The sequence below is a fragment of the Helianthus annuus genome, chromosome 7 (genome assembly GCF_002127325.2).
Source record: "Helianthus annuus cultivar XRQ/B chromosome 7, HanXRQr2.0-SUNRISE, whole genome shotgun sequence".
Taxonomy (NCBI): domain Eukaryota; kingdom Viridiplantae; phylum Streptophyta; class Magnoliopsida; order Asterales; family Asteraceae; genus Helianthus; species Helianthus annuus.
In genome coordinates, this window is record NC_035439.2 from 107,403,676 (window position 1) to 107,421,322 (window position 17,647).

Genomic DNA, 17,647 nt, shown 5'->3' on the forward strand with positions numbered 1-17,647 from the left:
GTTCTTGATGTGACGAGCATGGGTGACTTAGATCTGAAGACTCCATTCGGTTCATGGACTTTAAAGGATGCCCGGGTAATTCCAAGTCTGAAGAAACAGTTGGTTTCTGTTGGGCAGTTGGATGAATAGGGGCACGAGGTTAAGTTCAGGAACGGGCAGTGCAAGGTTCTAAAGGGAAATCTAGTCGTAGCTCGAGGAAAGAAACGAGGTTCGCTGTATATGGTCAGTTTACCGTCTGAGGGAGTAATCGTCCCAGTTCAGAAAAAGACCAACATCCGGTTCACAGAATCTCGTGGGCAGAAGAAGGTTTGCTTTGTAGATGGCAAACCCAGAGTCACAGGTCAGATTCAGGATGAACGTGCTAGAAAAGGTTTAGTAAAACTAGTCAGGGGCATTCGTGGCAGTGGGAGCACGGGACTTGCCTCAGTCAGAGTGACCAGACGACAGTGGGTTAAGAGAACCGGTATTCCAGCTGTCAAAGTATCTCCAGTTGATAATCTGCTTTATTCGGAGAGTGTTTGTTCTCAGGTTGTTCTAGGATCGGGCAGTTCATGTCAGTGGGAGCCGATAGGAATAGAGAATGGGTCAAGGGCAGAATTAGCCATGACTGATGTGTTGGAGCTAACGGAAGCTTCAACGGGCCTTCAGGATAATTGAAGACAAGGCCGGGTAACTAGGAAGGAGCTAAGATCAAAAGTTTTTACAGAAATACAGATGCACAGTTGAAGCACAGGTGAAGATTATCCCGTGGCTTCAAGTGGGAGATTGTTGAGTATGAAGCCACTTGATCAAGTAGACATCAGAAAAGCTTTTCTGATCAAAGGATAAGGGGATAAGAAGACAGGGTTATCCCGTCTTCTCTGTTCCCCATTATTCCCGGATCATGTTTGTGACCTTCTTTCTCTTTCTTCAGTCTCTATATAAGAGATTCATTTGTATTGTAATCTTTGTACCTCACTAAGAAATATAAACTCCTAGTTACCCATGGACGTAGGTCAGTTTAGACCGAACCACGTAAATCCTTGTGTTCTTGATTGTGGCAGATTGTGAGAGCAGAGAGTGTGTGTGGTCCGAGTTCGTGTGTGAGAGCGTTCGATCCTAACATCCACCTCTTCGCCTTCATTCGCGTAACCTATCCGTTATCATCCACAATAAACCCTGGGTAATGTTCCTACCATTTAGCCACTAGAGTTTCATACTCATGTTCATCGACTGTGTTGTATATCGGCTCGTCCAGCTTTATCTGGTAACGGTCTACGCTAACACCGTCGCTGCTGCATCCACACTCGGGTTGTCTAACGGTTTTGAGTTTTTGGAGTGCTTTGGCGCGCTTTTCGGAATTGATTCCTCAGTTTTGTCTATGATTTTATGGATTGATTTATGAAATATTTTTTTATTTTTGATTTTTGGTTAGAATTAGGTGAAAGGTGGATGTGTGTAAAATAGCGGGAAGAACATTTTGCCGCAAACAGTAATTCTTTTTTTTTTCTTAACAACAAATTTCATTTAAAACAAGCCGTCTGCCCTAACAAGGGGCTAGCACCAAGCCATGAGAAACCATCACTAGTACTCCAGTGGTGGCTACGGCTATTTAAGTTCCACCTATGGTGGGCCCATGTGAGTTTTCCCCTTCAAGTCTCAAGTTCGAGTATGAATGATAGGCGTTTCTCATTAAGGGGTTTAAATTGGGGATCTATTGTGCGAGGGGGCACTCTAACGCGGACCGAGTTAAGACAACATATGCTAGACCTCCCGACATTCGCGAATAATTCACACTTAAAAAAAACAAGCCATGAGAAATACAACCACCAAAAGTGCAGACACGTGACATGAGAAGTACACCATAACAAAGTTTAGGAAATGCAAAATTACACCAACTAGATTCGTTTGACCCGTTTACATTTATTGTTGATTGTTGGTTATGGCGGTCTAATAGTCTAATAGAGCGCTCTAAGGCAAATGGTTCGGTCACATAACAGGTCAAAAAAGACAAGTTTATATATGCGAATTAATCATACTAGAGTTGGTAAGTAGTAAGTAGTAACAGGTTAAATTAAATGGGGGCAAAACATGTCATTTATTGTGTACATATCAATACTGGTCGCAATGATCGGAAAAGATATTTTTCCTTCTAATTTTTTTAATACCCGATGTATTAATTTCGAATTCAAGGACAGATGCTTGACTTTGTATGGATTACTTGATATAAAAAGGTGCCCAAATTGTCCCATTCAGTTTCTTGATAGGCCGATAGTTGTTTGGGTAATTGGTCAAAATGGGGTTCAGCTGAAACGGGTCATTTTTAGTGCTGGTTAAAAATGGGTTGGGCTGAGTCGGTCTGTGCTGCAAACACTCTCTCCTTTTTCGTTTGACTGGCGGATATTTCAATGCTCACAGATCCTAACGGTACGTAATTTCCTCTGTTTATTGAATAAAAAGTTAAAAGTTGTTAATCATAGTAGTTATCAAATTTTTTCACATTTACTCCTTCAACTCTAAAATCAGATCCTTAAAAGTGAAAAGATTAACCATCTGTTTTATTAACTGCTTAATAATAAAGGTGTACGTTTCGTTTTTTTTTTTTTGGCAAAACCGGTTCAGGTTGTAAACCGAATGGGTTTGGTAAACTTTGGTAAAAAACCGGTTTGCCTTTTGAGTAGAAACCAGTTCCGGTGGTTATGGAGGAAAATATTCGAACCTTATACATATCGGTTTAGGTTGGGTTAAAACTGATTTTCAAATCGGTTCGGGCCCAAACCGGTTTCAGTAACGAGAATAGGAACCGAGGCGGTTTAGGTCGGGTTGGAATCGGTTTGGGTCAAGCCGGTTTTAGCTGGGGTATCGGGTCAGGTTAGGAAACCGGTTTGGGTAACTTTGTTCGAAACCGGTTTGGTTAACTTTATTCGAAACCGTTTCGGGACATAAGCCGGTTATGAAGGAAAATAGTCTAACCTTATACAAACCGGCTTCAGTAACGAGAGTAAGAACCGATATACAAACTGGCGGTTTGGGTCGGGTAGGAATCGATTTGGGTCAAACCGATTTTAGATGTGGTATCGGGTTAGGTTAGGAACCGGTTTAAATCCAAACTGGCTTTTCTGTACATCTCTGTGCTTAATGTTGATGATGTATCCAGGACCAATGTACTACAATGGAGTGTACCATATGTTTTATCAGTACAATCCATCTGGCCCACTCTTTGCTGAACATATGTATTGGGCACATTCGGTATCACATGACTTGATCAACTGGACCCCACTCGACCTCGCCATTGCCCCAACCGAACCCTTTGACATCATCAGTTGCTGGTCTGGCTCAGCCACAATCTTCCCCGGAAACAAACCGGTCATTCTATACACCGGAATTGAATCCGAAAACCGCCAAGTCCAAAACCTTATTGAACATCCGTAATGAACTCTAGAGTGAAGAATGTGTTGAAGGTGGGATTTTTTGATTATCAAAAAGACTACTACATGATTGGGGATTACAATTTTGTGAACGAAAACTATGTTCCTCAAAATGACCTTCAAGGGGTGGAAACCGTCTCATGTTCAAATCCGGTTAGTTTTCTTCAACTCAGTTATCTATATTATAACCTTCAAGGGGTGGCAGCCGTCTCATGTTCAAATCCAGCTTCCACTGGTGATGATTTTTTTTATAGCCTGTATATAGTTTAAATGCTAACCAATTAACCTATCCAAAACATTAAATATTCTAGGTCTTCTACAAGGAACAGGCTTGATAAAACGACAAATGGAGCATTTGTCGACATAGATCCTCAACAAGATGAAATTTCACTTGGAACCTTAGTGGGTAATTGGTAAACTTATCTTTTTGTGAAGTTTCTTAAATTATAAGATCTAATGTAGTTTTGTTTGGGATATGCGCAGATAGATCACTCGATCGTCGAGAGCTTTGGAGGAGGAAAGACGTGCATCACAGCTAGGGTTTACCCAACATTAGCCATTAAAGACGAAGCCCATTTGTTTGCATTTAACAATGGAACAGAAAGCGTGTTGATCACCAAGCTGAGTGCTTGGAGTGTGAAGAAAGCTCAGATTAACACCGAAATCTTTATTGATTAGTCAGTTTTATGTAATACTCCTATTATACAAGAAATCTACAGTTTAACTTTTGATTTTTTATGGGAAAATTAATGAATTGACATAGGTCACTGAAGATGGGAAGCTAAGCACTACCTGGTTGTCAGTGGGCAAATTCAGTGTGATATGGAACTTCCACCAGGTGAATGACGGGTTTCATGAAGCCTACAGAAAATTAAGTGGGACTGGAGCTGCTACTGCTACACCTAAAGACGACTTAATTGTTGACAGTCGTTTCATGCACGAGAAATTTGCAGTTAGTGATCCATCGGAAGCTCCTCACTACTAGAAAATTTGAAATTTCTTACACCAGTTTTCGTAGGAAATACGTTACAAAACAGGCTTTCCCACACATTTGTGACAAATACATGATGTAGGAAAATGCCTCGTAGGAAACCTGTTTCCAACGCATTTCCTACGCAATTTCCTACCCATTTCCTACAAAATCGCCGTGTCACAAACTGCTACAGATCTCCTACAACAATTCATAGTTATTTTTAATATATTATTTATGATAAATATTAATTATTATATTTTCGGAATTTTTTTAGCTACACATTTCCGACAAAAAAAAAAAAAAATTAAAAAATTTCATTCGGCATTATTCGTGACAAATTTCTGACAGAAAGTCAGCTCTTTCAGTGTATCGAGTAGCACACTTTCTTATGCTTAGTCAGTAGTTTTTTGTTTATTTCTTAATCTTCTTAGGAATTAAATTTTATTTTAAAGTGAAATCGTCTCACTTCTTTCTATTGATATTTGAACAGCTTTTGAAAAATTAAAAGAAAAAAATCTTGTAACATATATATTTGTTGTATATTTATATAGGACACAAATCATTTGAAGTGTTATTTTATTTCCCTTCCATTTCTATAGACATATACATATTAATATGTATATATTTTATAAATGTTTGAAACCTCCTTGTTTTCTTAAATGTTACAAATCATATAATCAAGAATTTTATAATCTTTCATCCAATTAGTTGTAAATATATATATTTAAACCAGTTACAAAAGTGTCTATAACTTCTACGGCTATTTTTTCGTTGAATGGAATAAAATGTTAGAAACCTGGAATGGGTTGTGGTTCGTAATAGGCATAATAATTGAATCTGATATCAACCGGGACACCCGCCTAATTGAAATCTGAGATCAGTCGGGACATCCGCCGCAACGCGTGGGCTTTCCCACTAGTGTTTATATATGTATATACACTAATTAAAAATAATAATTCGAGTCGAGCCGAGCGGACCTTTGTTAATGCTTGGCCCGTTTACAAACCGAACTAAAGCAGAGCGACTCGTTTACAATCAAGTCTCAAATAGAACGAGCATTTTCCAAGCGATTTCTGGTCGAGCGTCGATAGTGGCGAAGCTTGAATTTTTTTGCGGCGGGGTCGAAAACGTATATATACCCAAAAAAATTTATAGAACCGAGGGGTCGAAAACATATATACCCAAAATTTTCTATATGAAAACTACATATATAACACTGCTGGCCGAAAAGTTCGGGGGATCGGGAGCCCCTCCCGACCCCTTCAAAACATCGCCCCTGAGCGTCGAGTAAATGAAGAGCGACAAGCGATTTCAACAAAGATTTCGTAGGGTTAAAACTATAGATGATCACGTCTTAACAAAACATCGGACGGCTCACAATGCATCCCCATCACCATCTCTCCATACCTTTCTCCTATAAATCCACAACACCACATCTTAAACCCCAACACTCAAACCCTCAAAACCCTAAACCACTTTCATCTACAACCCCTTTTCCAGATCGTCATAAGTGCACATTCACCGTCATTTATATCAAGGTAACAAGTAACAACCCTCTTCCTTCAATCACCATCTATCACCGACGATTTACAATCCATTGGGGCGAAATAATACCTACATATTCGTAAAACCCAAATGTAAATCGTCGAAAAACAAGCCGGCTCCGTGATCACAATGGTTGAGCCGCCGTTAGACCGGCGGATCCCGTTGACGGAGACGGCGTTGTCACATCCTATCGCCTTGGGGAGCAGAGTCTCTGCTATGAACTCTTGGGACTGGCCGTGAGGAAAACATTTTTAATATTCTTTTGTGTTTGTATTGTTGTTGTTGTTATATTAGCCTGTGATGAAATTTGTATTTAAGAACACCATCTTTCGGGACTGATATACCTTTTTTTAAAGGTTTTGATGTTAATTCTGCAATTCTGAGGCCCTTCTGTGTTATTGGTTTTATCAGAAATATAGAATAGTAATAACCGTTAAAATTTGAAGTTATAATACTTTCAGATGCAAATTCACGAAATTAGGCGTGTTATAATTTGCATGCAATGTTTTAAAATCTGGTTTTTATACCGTACTCGATTTGGCTCAGTTTTGGCTCAGTAATGGTTTAATGGGTTGTATCAGGCGATTTAACTGGTGTATCGGCTGGTTAACTAGTTCAACCGTCCCTTTTGAACCGTTTTTTAAAACATGGAAGTATTGTCTATCAATGTTATATGTTTTACACGTTTGGTAGTTTATTCCAAATTGCCAATATCCCATCGTCTTTCGACCATACCTCTAGTTTAGATATATGTAATGTTTTAAAATACGGTTTTATACCGTACCGGATTGGACTTAAAACGGTTTAATTAGGTTTATCATGTGGTTCAACCGGATGCACCCCTGCAGTTTAACTGGGTGTACTAGATGGTTCAATATGTTAGAATATGTCAATGTCAATGTCAATGTTTAACCTCTTATTACAACCCCTTTCCTGATTGTCACAAATTTACATTCGCCTGTCTATTTCTAGGTAGCGAAACTCTCTTTTCAATCAATAATTATCACCGATGATTTACAAACCATTGGGGCGAAATAACGCATATTCGTAAAACCCAAATGTAAATCGTTGAAAATCAAGCCGACTTCGTGATCACAATGGTTGAGCCGCCCTTTATTGGGCGGATCCTGTTGACGGAGATGGCGTTGTCACATCCTATCGCCTTGGGGAGCAGAGTCTCTGCTATGAGCTCTTGGGACTGGCCGTGAGAAAAACATTTTTAATGTTGTTTTGTTACTGTGAGGAAATTTGTATAAAAGAACACTATCTTTTGGGACTGATTTACCTTTTCAAAAGGTTCTGAATTTCTGATGCTATTTCTGCAATTCTGAGCCCGTTTTTGTTATTGGTTTTGTGAATTTCGTTTCTATTTGTTTAAGTTAAAAAGAAAAAAAAACATTTGTTTGATAAGAAATATACTTGTTCACGAACTTTCATGAACGCTTACTGAATGAGATTTTATGCTTGTGTTTGTGTTTGTTAATATCATGGTTGCAAAAGTCGCTAGGCGCTCCCTAGTCGGTCGACTGGGGAGTTGAGAGTACTCGGCCTAGGAAAAGAGTACACGAGGAGTATTCGGACATGCTAAATTATATAGAAATTGGTTTTCGAAAATTAAATATATGTCAAATAACATAAATTTACTAATATTTATAACAAAATATGTGAAATTGATATTCATTCTTTAATATGATAGACATAGAAATTAGGGTAAATTACTTTTTAAGTCCCTGTGTTTTATAGGTTTTAACTACTTGAGTCCAAAAGCAAAAAGTTTAACGACCTGAGTCTCCTAAACATTTTCTTTCACCATTTGAGTCCAAATTTCTAACCCCGTTAGAATTTTATTGTTAAGTTTTGTTAAATGACCAAATTACCCCTAGGAAACACATAAAACACAAACCCCCTTTTTCTCTACTCTTCTTCTCCTTCACCTTCAAGGTTCAAGGTTAGAAACCCTACTTCTCAAATCCTTCTCTCTCTCTCTCTACAATCTTATCTCCTCCATACACACCTGCTACCATCACTCTCGTTCTTTCCCGCCGGCGCCGGCTAAATGGCAAGCCGACACCCAAACCCCCACCTTCATATACCACCTCCCCCCCCCCCCCCCCGATCTTTGTTACTCCAACACACACCCACCACTCACCTTCTTCCTGCATCTATAACAACCACACCACCTCTAATGAGTTCCCGACGACGGCGATAGACGGAGAGACGGGGAGAAAGATCGAGATGAGAGGGGAAAATAAGAGAAACAAGATGCAGAGCCGGCGAGCGCCTTTTTCCGGCGACGAATCCGCCGTCGGCAGCGGAGCCGCGACGGCGGCGGTCGTGTTCTGGTCCGACGAGTTTCCGGTAAGACATTTGATTTTGTTCCCCGATTCTTTGCGATGAAGATATGGCGAATAATGTTGTTATTGATATTGATGACGAGTGGAAGATGATTGGTGGTGGTGGCCACTGTTATTGAATTGTCGAAGTCAAGGGCAGACCTATGTATATAGTAGGCTTAGGTTAAAGAGAGAGAGAGAAATTTTTTTTTTATTTTTTAATTATAAGTGTATTTTGGTCATTTAACAATAGTTAACCAATATTTTTTAACATTGTTAGAAATTTGGACTCAAATAGTTAAAGAAAATGTTTATGGGGACTCAGGTCGTTAAACTTTTTGCTTTTGGACTTAAGTAGTTAAAACCCATAAAACACAGGGATTCAAAAAGTAATTTACCCTAGAAATTATGTTTTATTTTATTTTAAGTCAAACTCGGCCTGAGTTGACCTACTAGATCCGAATTTGGCCGATGTTGACCGCATTTGATCAATTCCGAGTAATTAGTCGGAGTTGAAGAAAGTCGTCTCGGCAGTCTACATTGTAGCGACTACTCGGGGAGTACTCGGCCTTGGAGACCTTGTTTTACAACCATGGTTAATATAAGGAAACAAACGAAAACGATCGTTGATGAACAAAAATGAGCACAAACTAATGTTCATGAACACAAGTGGAAACAACACAAAAACAAAGGTTTATGAACAAAATATATAATACACCGACACTTGTTAAATATTTAATTTGTCGGAATTTTAAAGTATTTAATGTAAATAAAATATAAAAACAAAAAACAATAATGAACTATTGAACACAAACAAACAAGTTATTGAATCTTCACAAACATAATCGGATGAACGCGGTCTTAGTTCATATTGTTTAATAAACGAACGGACACAAATGAACTTCGGTTCATGAAATGGTCGTCAAATGTAAAACCCAACAATTATCTCTGACGATTTACACATTATTGCGGCGAAATGGTACAAATTTGTAAAACCCAAATGTAAGTTGTCGAAAATCAAGCTGACTCTGTGATCTGTCACATCTTATCGCCTTGGTGAGCACTCTCTGCAATGAACTCTTGGGTCTGGCCGTGAGAAAAAACATTCTTTTTATTGTTCTTGTCGTATTATTGTGATTGGCCTGTGAGGAAATTTGTAATAAAGAACACCATCTTTCGGGACTGATTGATCTTTTTCAAAGATTTTGATGTTAATTCTGCAATTTTGAGGCCGTTTGTGTTTTTAGTTTTTAGTTTTTTGAATTTGTGTTCAATTTAGATGCAGTACTTATTCTTTAAAATAAGTGATGAAGGCATTAAGATATGGTTATTCAACACAATTTTATTAAAAGAACTATAATGTATATATCAGTTAAAAATGTTTTTTTTTTAATCAAAAGTATAGAATAAAAATTATTCACTGAAGATATTTAGCAGGCGAGTACTGTCTTGATCTGTCTCCGAAAAAACGTACATGGCTGACCGATACCATTCAGGTGTTGTACCCACCTTCGCCATTGTTCAAGCCCAAGGCAACCATCCTCGTCGCCTGAATCTGCTGTCACCAATCAAGGGATCCGCTAGATGGGTTAGAAGAGTGTTCCTTTTGGGTTGTATTGGATTAAATAATGTGACACAATCATATTAGATTATGGGCGGATCTAGCATACCCTGAAGGGGTAGTCTGCGCTACCCTTCAACTTTCTTGACGAATTACATGTATTTTTTTCTTCATTTTAAGTGTCAACTACCTTAGAACAAAGTTTTTTAGCCTACGCTACCCCTTAACTTTACTTCTAGATCCACCTTTGTATTAGACGGTGTCATGGTAGTGTGCATACTTGTGGGTTGCTAAGCGAGTGCTAAGTATGCATTAATAGGATATAGAAAAGTGGACCGAATTGGGGCAGTGTGTTTCTAAAATGCCATTGTGTCAGGAAAAATATTTCATGAAAGAAATGATGGATATTAATTCTGTAATATTGTTTGAACGTGTTGCAAATAGTGTCATTTTTGTCACTTCAAAAGTAATTTGATCTTGGCTAATGTCATTTCCCATATTTTCATTGTGGTTCTCGTTGGTGGTACATGATGGTGCCATGGTGGTGTGTCCTTTTGAGAATATAAGGTAGTAGACATTAAATTTAGGGCGAGGGGCTAATGTGGCCAAGTGGAGTGAGAAAGAGTGAGCCTCAAGTGGAGGGGAGAGTTGCCTACTATAGGAGTTTTATATATATAAGAGTGCTATTGGGCCTTAGTCTTAATGGGTTGGTATAAGTGTGGGCTTATTAGAAATAGACCCACATAAACCTACCAAGCATGTGAGAAAAATCTAAATACGTTCAGCCCGGTCATCAGTTTAAAGGAGTGAGCCCAGACGGAGACCTTGGTCGTCAATCAGTTTGATTTTCTTTATTAATAATTAGTATTAAGCCCCCCCCCCCCCCCCCCCCCGCGTTGCGGCGGGGGCGTAAAATCGTGACAAATAGCATTAATGTCACACCACCACGAGCGACCACCAACACTAAAGTTGCAGTGTGTTAATGCGGAGAAATTTGACCGAAACGTAAAACCTAGAAATTATAACTAAGTCGATTTAGGACCCGCACGCTGTGACAAAACCTATCAAACAGAAAAAATAGACGATGTTAACTCGCAAAATTTAGAGCGTAGTGGAAAACAAAACGTAAAAAACGTTGAACCACACACGTACGTTGCGCCGTGTTAACTCGTAAAATTTAGAATGAAACGTAAAATGAAAGTTTTGAGGAGTATATAAAGTATCGGAGACCAAGGTTGCAAGTAAAAAAGTTGTAATTGAAAAGGTTGAAAACTTTTGGTTGAAAGTAAAAAAATCAAAGAGTTACGGGTTAAAAGTATAATGTTAATTTTTTTTTAAAAACCCTCTAAAACATACAGTACAACACTATTATATAATAACTTGTTGCAAATTTATAATATCTAAATTCTCCAATTCATGTTTCTTTATTTTTGCTTGATTCTTTACTCAAAGAAAAGCCAAAGATTGTATTTCTTGATTAATTTTCGCCAGCAGTAAAGGTTTATCCGAGGATACTTGGTTATTTCTTGCACGCCAAGTATAGAGAGTCAAAAATAAATATTGATGTTTTATCCGGTGGCGGATCCAGAAATTATTTGCTGGGGGTGCGGATGAAGTCTTTAATCATATTTTCAAGGGGTGCGGTCGGGTTTTTTGCCAAAAATATACACTAATATTTTTTTTCAAGGGGTGCGGCCGACCACCCTGGCTAAAGGGTAGGTCCGCCCATGTTTTATCCGTAAAAAAGTAAACATGTACAAAAAACAATCAATAAGAAAATGCCATATAAAAAAACTAATTAAAACAATACACATGGGTAAAGAGTCGGTTAAAGACTAGCCGTTTGGAAACTCGACGCTTTATGCATGTAGTGTTTTAACTAGTTGTCTATGGACTAATGGGGTGGTGGTCCATTGGCAAAGGCAAAACTTTTAAAAACACCTAGGTTGGGAAGGGGAAGGTCTTGCGTTTGAGTCCCACAGACGACAGAAGATGAAAGAAATTAGCCGTTCAAAAAAAAAAAAAAAAAACTAGTTGTTTGTGGACCTTGTAGTGCAGTTTGCAGTGGCGGATCTTGCCCGTTGAACCTGTCAGGGCCGAAAGACACGTACACTAAAATTAGCACTACGGCCGAAAAACTTGCCAGGGCCGTGGCCCTGCCACGTCTCCACTAAGATCCGCCCATGGCCGTTTGGCAAGTCGACGCTTTACACATGTAACGTTTTAAATAGTTGTTTGTGGACCTTATTGTGCCGTTTGGAAAGTCGAAGCTTTACCCATGTAATGTTTTAACTAGCTGTTTGTGGACCTTATTGTGTTGTTTTTGAAAGTCTTGACACTTTACACATGTAGGGTAAAGTTCTTGTACAAATAATCTTAACATACTAAACATACAAATTGAAGGAAAACTCAAAAAGACAAGGTGGCATTTTTGTAATTATCAATAACTATCAAAGTTACTCTACAAATATACCTAAAAAAAACCTAACCACTCCCCCACCCCCAAAAAAAACCTAAACCCCCCACCCCCCAAAAACCTAAAAAAAAAACCTACCCCCCCACCCCACCCCCCAAAAACCTAAAAAAACCTAACCCCCCCCCCCCCCCCAAAAAAACCTAAAAAAAAACCTACCCTCCCCCCCCCCCAAAAAAAAACCTAAAAAAACCTACCCCCCCTCCCCCACCCCCAAAAACCTAAAAAAAACCTAACCCCCCCCCCCCCCACCCAAGCTAAAATGCTAAAAACTAAACCCCTCAAAAAACCTAAAAAAATCTAAAAAAATAAAAAAAAAACACACAAATTATTTTATTTTATTTTTTTAACATTTTTTATTAAAAAATCGATACTTTTAGTAGCAGCCAAAAAAAAATTTTTTTTTTTGGCTGCTACTAAAAGTAGCGATTTTTTAATAAAAAATGTTAAAAAAAATTGTGTTTTTTTAGGTATTTTTGGTTGTAACTTTGATAGTTGGTGGTAATTACAAAAATGCCACATTGTCTTTTTGGGTTTTTCTTCAATTTGTATGTTTAGTATGTTAAGATTATTTGTATTTGATCTTTTACCTACACATGTAATGTTTTAACAAGTTGTTTGTGAACCTTAATGTACATTTCGAGATTTTTTGTTAGATATTAATGTTTATTTTGACTCAAAAGTGGGACATAATATCTATCTGAGTAAATTTCAAAAATTGTCATTTATGTTTATACGCAATTTCAAAGTTATGTCATTTGACGCTAACCTTGTTAAATTTTAACGTTAAGTAAGGTTTTGTGGACCCCATATAAGGATATTATTGTCTTTTCATATCCTAATATATAAAAAGACTTTTTTTTAGAAAATAAATAAAACTCATTCACCCCACCTCATTGTCACACCCCGATATTTCCACATATCACCGGTGGGCCCGGTGTGGAGTATCGTGACGTAGTTGATATCTTCATGGTCAAACACACACAGAATAGCACAGCGGAAGTCTTGGAATATAAAATATTATTACAAACTCAAATGTCTGAAAATATCAAAGTATTTATTATAGACGAGTCTGTAATATCGAACCCACAGGAGGATCATCACAGAATGTTTAAAATGAAGCTTAGCAGACTTTATGACATCTTTAAGGATTTGCAAGATCCTCTTTTTCAACACCGAGCAACTCCCAGCCTATTACGAGTAGTACCTGCCACTTAGCCTTTTGAAAATACGTCAGTTTTCACTGTTAAATACAATTTAACCGACTCATTTGAAAAGAGTTTATAAAAATTGATTTAAGTGCACAAGGCACAAAACCTTTTATAACTTGGGACAATTCATAATAAAAATCTTGTATACTGAATTACATGTTTACCGTACATCTGGGGCCCAGTACAGAGACTGAGACATGATTAAACGACACACCACTTTTAAAACCCATAAAGGAGTTATCCCCAACTTGTGGGTAATTAATAATTTATTATTGGCATCATTTCGGTGTATGCCTACACCCTGCGCATAGGTCGTGGCTATTTACAAATGAATGAGCCAAGGATATATCCAGGACACGACCGTTAACCCCCAATGTTTAAGTTATTAACAAAACAGTATCAAAACAGGTTTTGTGGATTTGCTAGCCACAGTCTGGCATTTGATTGATCCACACCCGACCAAGCGGTATTAATCTACCGTATCCCAAGCCCGTATAAGGGAAAATGAGTTAAAAGTATTTACCTGAGCTAATACTTGATTCACAGCAAAATAACTCAGTCGTATCCAATCTATCTAAATGCAGGTAGCTTTTACCGGGTGGCTCTAGTCTGGAGTGATGGTAATATATAACCAAATTCAGAATGCTAATGGTCTTATATAAGTCATAGACTTAGGCTGGCTAGCTTGAAGTATCTAAAGCGGTACGATACGCTAGATTAAGCAATGACCGGAATAGAATGTTATTTAGACCCAACAAGTTTGGATACTTGTATAATATGGGTAAACTAAGCACATTCCGGATTTTGAGACAAAAATGATAAGGTTAAACCCGCTTCGGCAAACATACGTAAACTAGTTACATAAACCGATCCGAACGCGTAAAATGCGTAACGGGTAACCAAATGAATCATATACAAGTTCCATATGTTATTATGCTTAGAATATGTCAATACATCAGTAGGATGTCAACATATATGCCCAAAAAGTATTTAAAACCATTTTAAGTCCCGTAAGGGCAATGTGGTAATTTTAATACTTATAAAAGAGATTTTATAACAAACTGAAGTTCTGGTCCTTTCTAATCAGTAAAAATATTTATTTTATCTCATTACATCAGTAAGATATCATACATATGTAAGATTTACCATTAATGGCCAAACTATGTCCCGAAAGGGTATTTTGGTCATTTCACATATGCTTTTACAAGCATTTTTGGAAATCTGAGTTCACGACTTATACCTACTGTAATATTATTAAAATTTGTTTAAAAAAATTCAGTAGGTAATAAGTCTTAGGTGTTAATTATGGTTTAAAACCATACTATGCACCCAAAAAGCGTAAAAATCGCTAATTGACGATGATTAAGGGGTTTTATGGAAATCTGAGATTTTGATCAGTTTTGAATGCTCAAAATAATTTATTTAATATATAAATTCAGTAGGAAAAGGTTTGGCTTTCAAATCATTTGTAAATCTCATTTTATGCATGAAAAGGGCATTATCGTCATTTACCGAATAATACAAGAACTCTATGATAGGATCAGTTTATAATCTGATCAATAACTCCAACAATCCCTAAAAATAATATCTTAACAGTAGGTAATGAGTTTTGGGTCAAAATCCAAGTTTAAACATGTTTTATACAAGATATCGCAATTTACTTAGTTAAAAGCTTCTAATTACGATATCGAGCATAACTCCTATTTGGGACCAAGAACTGATGTCAAATTTTCGGGACAAGCTTATATATCAGTAACAAAGGTTTTTGTCCTCTCACATTTCTAAAAATCTCATCCTTATGTCAAAAGGGCATAATGGGCGTTTATAAGCATAATAGCGGGAACTAGCGTATAATTCAAACCACAAGGAACCATGCAATATAACTTCAGAGGATTATACTACTGAATAAAATGGTCCTAATGGAAACTTAAAACATGAAAGAATCAAGCTTAATCGGGTCAGAACTGAAAAGTCAAAGCAAAGTTAAGCTTTTGCGATTTTCGGTTGTGAACCGACCCTAAACTTAAAATTGTCGAGTTGGACCAGCTTAGACATGTTCTAATAATCATTACCAAGTTATTAGAGTGTTGAAATATAATTTATAACCTCTGTATCTATGGTTTAATTAATACTCACAAATCTGCCAAGTTTGACTTTTTACCTAAGCGGTTTGACCCGACAATTAACTAAGAAAACGAAGGAATTAGGAGGTGCCCTTTCAGGGGTTAATCACCTACCTAACAATGGTCTTATACCCACTTTCAATTTGATCATGGGCTGGACCATGAAAGTATAAACCGAAAGTCAAAGTAAATTTACGATACTTGACTTTTCGGTTTAAAAGAACATAAATCTGAACTAAGGAGTGGGATAGGACACTTACAATTGGTCCAAGCTATCTTTTCTACTAAAATTATGATCCACTCCAGCTTAGGAAGCTCCAAATTAGAGAGATGAAGTGATAGAATTAAATGTGTGAAGGAAATGGGTGAACTCTCATCTATTTATAGGTTTTGGGGGAAATTAGAGATCATTCCAGGTGTTTAAGGAGCCCCTAAGATGATGACAAGTGCCTACATACGTGTACTAAGTCGGTTTGCAGCCCCTAGTTTCGAATTTAATGTGATAAGTGGTTTAATTGGGCTGCAAGCAAAATTTTGGGAGCTGGAAAGGGCCTCGCGGCCCGCGTAACAGGACACCCAGGGTCTACGCGGCCCGCCTAAAGGTGTGGCCAGATCAAAAGTTTGCTAGAATTACTAAAATAGTCCCTGTACTTGCTAAATGCTATTTTAGACACATCTAAGGCCCGCCAAGCCATGTTTAAGGCTACATAAGGTCATTAATGTTTAGAGGATTCAAAATATGTCCGGAACACTCTCGGATGTCGGTTCGTTTGACCATACGGTCACGTTTTGTGTCAAATTACGACGGAATACGAACGGACGCTAAAAATGGTCCAAATCACGCGACGAGTGGAATTTTATCATGCCACACACTAAAATAAAATATTTTAGTGCTTACATAAATTTTTGGGTGTCCGTGGATATTCAGAATGCGAGATATGCGTGAAAGTGCAAACTTGTGCACTTTTTGACACTTTTAGTCCCTGCATGACATAAAAGTTTAAACACCTCTAAGCTTATATCTAAGCTATAAAAAGGATAAATAAGGTATATTTAGCTCATGGATATAATCCGGAAGGTCCGTTATCAACCGATTCGACCTACTTTTGTAGTTTGACGTAATTAGTCCCTTAATTGCGTAAAGTAGCATGAAATGCCGTTTAATTATATCCAAGCCTTCTATAGCCCATAATGGGCATCCCCGATGTATGTCCAATTATTAAAACGCTCCGGTTCGCTTAAAAGGTCCCCGAAAGGCGTAGATTCAAAAGTTGACGCTTTTGGTCCCTCTAATGCGCAAACTTGCGCATATCATCGTTTAATAGCGTCGAGGCCTTATCCAGTCCATGTTAGGCATTCTTGAGAGTATTATAACAGATCACGATGCTTCGGGTTCGTTAAAAGGTCATTCAGAGGTATAATTAAACATGTTGACGGTTTTAACCCCTCTAACTTTCAAACTTGCGCATAACCTCACTTATAGGCATAAAAGCCTTGCATAGCCGATATTTGGCATTCCCGAGATTATGATGAAACATAATGAAGCTCTCGGTTTGTTAAAAGGTCACTCAGAGGTAAGAATTAACATGTTGACACTTTTAACCCTTATTGCGCAAACTTTCAAATAATTTCGCAAACGGCTCCTCTCGTCCAACAAATGGCTCATTTGAGAATACAGACACCGTATAAGGTCACTCAGAGGCCTAGTTTAGGCATGTTGACACTTCCAGTCCTTCTATAATCGAGGTTTTCGATTTTGACGAAATAGTCCTCGTAGTCAACGTTTGACTTTATTAGGGTTCATTACACGTGTCAACACATCATTGGACACGTTTTACGAGGTGTTACATCCTCACCCCCTTAAAAGAAATCTCGACCCTGAGATTTGCTTAAAAAGATGGGAGCACTTTCTGTCGTGAACTGAGCTTAACTTCCACAGTCATTTAGGGACTTTTACGGGTATTCTAATCGACCTATCCAATAGGTGCATGCTCCTCTTTGGAGTTTCTTAACCTGTCGAT

At 37.9% G+C, this 17,647-nt stretch overlaps 1 protein-coding gene, 1 long non-coding RNA gene and 3 other non-coding genes across 6 annotated transcripts; all 5 read left to right on the plus strand.

The window, feature by feature from the left end:
• The first annotated feature begins 2,212 nt into the window (after nucleotides 1–2,212).
• On the plus strand, nucleotides 2,213–4,619 carry LOC110867754 (fructan 6-exohydrolase). 2 transcript variants are annotated; one of them, XM_022116758.2, is made up of 4 exons: nucleotides 2,213–2,406; nucleotides 3,137–3,560; nucleotides 3,719–3,809; nucleotides 3,891–4,619. In XM_022116758.2, the coding sequence occupies exons 2-4, from the start codon at nucleotides 3,508–3,510 to the stop codon at nucleotides 4,083–4,085; spliced, it is 339 nt and encodes a 112-aa protein (XP_021972450.1). In that variant the 5' UTR covers nucleotides 2,213–2,406; nucleotides 3,137–3,507; the 3' UTR covers nucleotides 4,086–4,619. The 2 variants fall into 2 exon arrangements, 1 of the variants encoding a protein (XP_021972450.1); XR_002551839.2 differs by having other exon boundaries at nucleotides 2,216–2,406; nucleotides 3,719–3,813; nucleotides 3,891–4,017.
• Nucleotides 4,620–5,708: 1,089 nt separating this feature from the next.
• LOC110867755 lies at nucleotides 5,709–7,277 on the plus strand. Its single transcript, XR_002551840.2, has 2 exons — nucleotides 5,709–5,918; nucleotides 6,898–7,277. It is a non-coding gene; the product is annotated as an uncharacterized LOC110867755 (long non-coding RNA).
• On the plus strand, nucleotides 6,217–6,313 carry LOC118480693. Its single transcript, XR_004863671.1, has one exon. It is a non-coding gene; the product is annotated as a small nucleolar RNA SNORD96 family (small nucleolar RNA).
• LOC118480704 lies at nucleotides 7,158–7,258 on the plus strand. The gene has a single exon (XR_004863682.1). It is a non-coding gene; the product is annotated as a small nucleolar RNA SNORD96 family (small nucleolar RNA).
• A 2,119-nt stretch (nucleotides 7,278–9,396) lies between the features above and the next one.
• On the plus strand, nucleotides 9,397–9,492 carry LOC118480682. The gene has a single exon (XR_004863660.1). It is a non-coding gene; the product is annotated as a small nucleolar RNA SNORD96 family (small nucleolar RNA).
• Nucleotides 9,493–17,647: the final 8,155 nt, after the last annotated feature.

What these genes read in the sequence shown, in the direction of transcription:
- LOC110867754 (XM_022116758.2), top strand. Translation starts at nt 3,508, where the DNA reads ATGTTCCTCAAAATGACCTTCAAGGGGTGGAAACCGTCTCATGTTCAA. An exon ending in CCGTCTCATGTTCAAATCCG is followed by an intron (nt 3,561 to 3,718) that starts GTTAGTTTTCTT and finishes TAAATATTCTAG; the next exon opens with GTCTTCTACAAGGAACAGGC. An exon ending in AAATTTCACTTGGAACCTTA is followed by an intron (nt 3,810 to 3,890) that starts GTGGGTAATTGG and finishes GGATATGCGCAG; the next exon opens with ATAGATCACTCGATCGTCGA.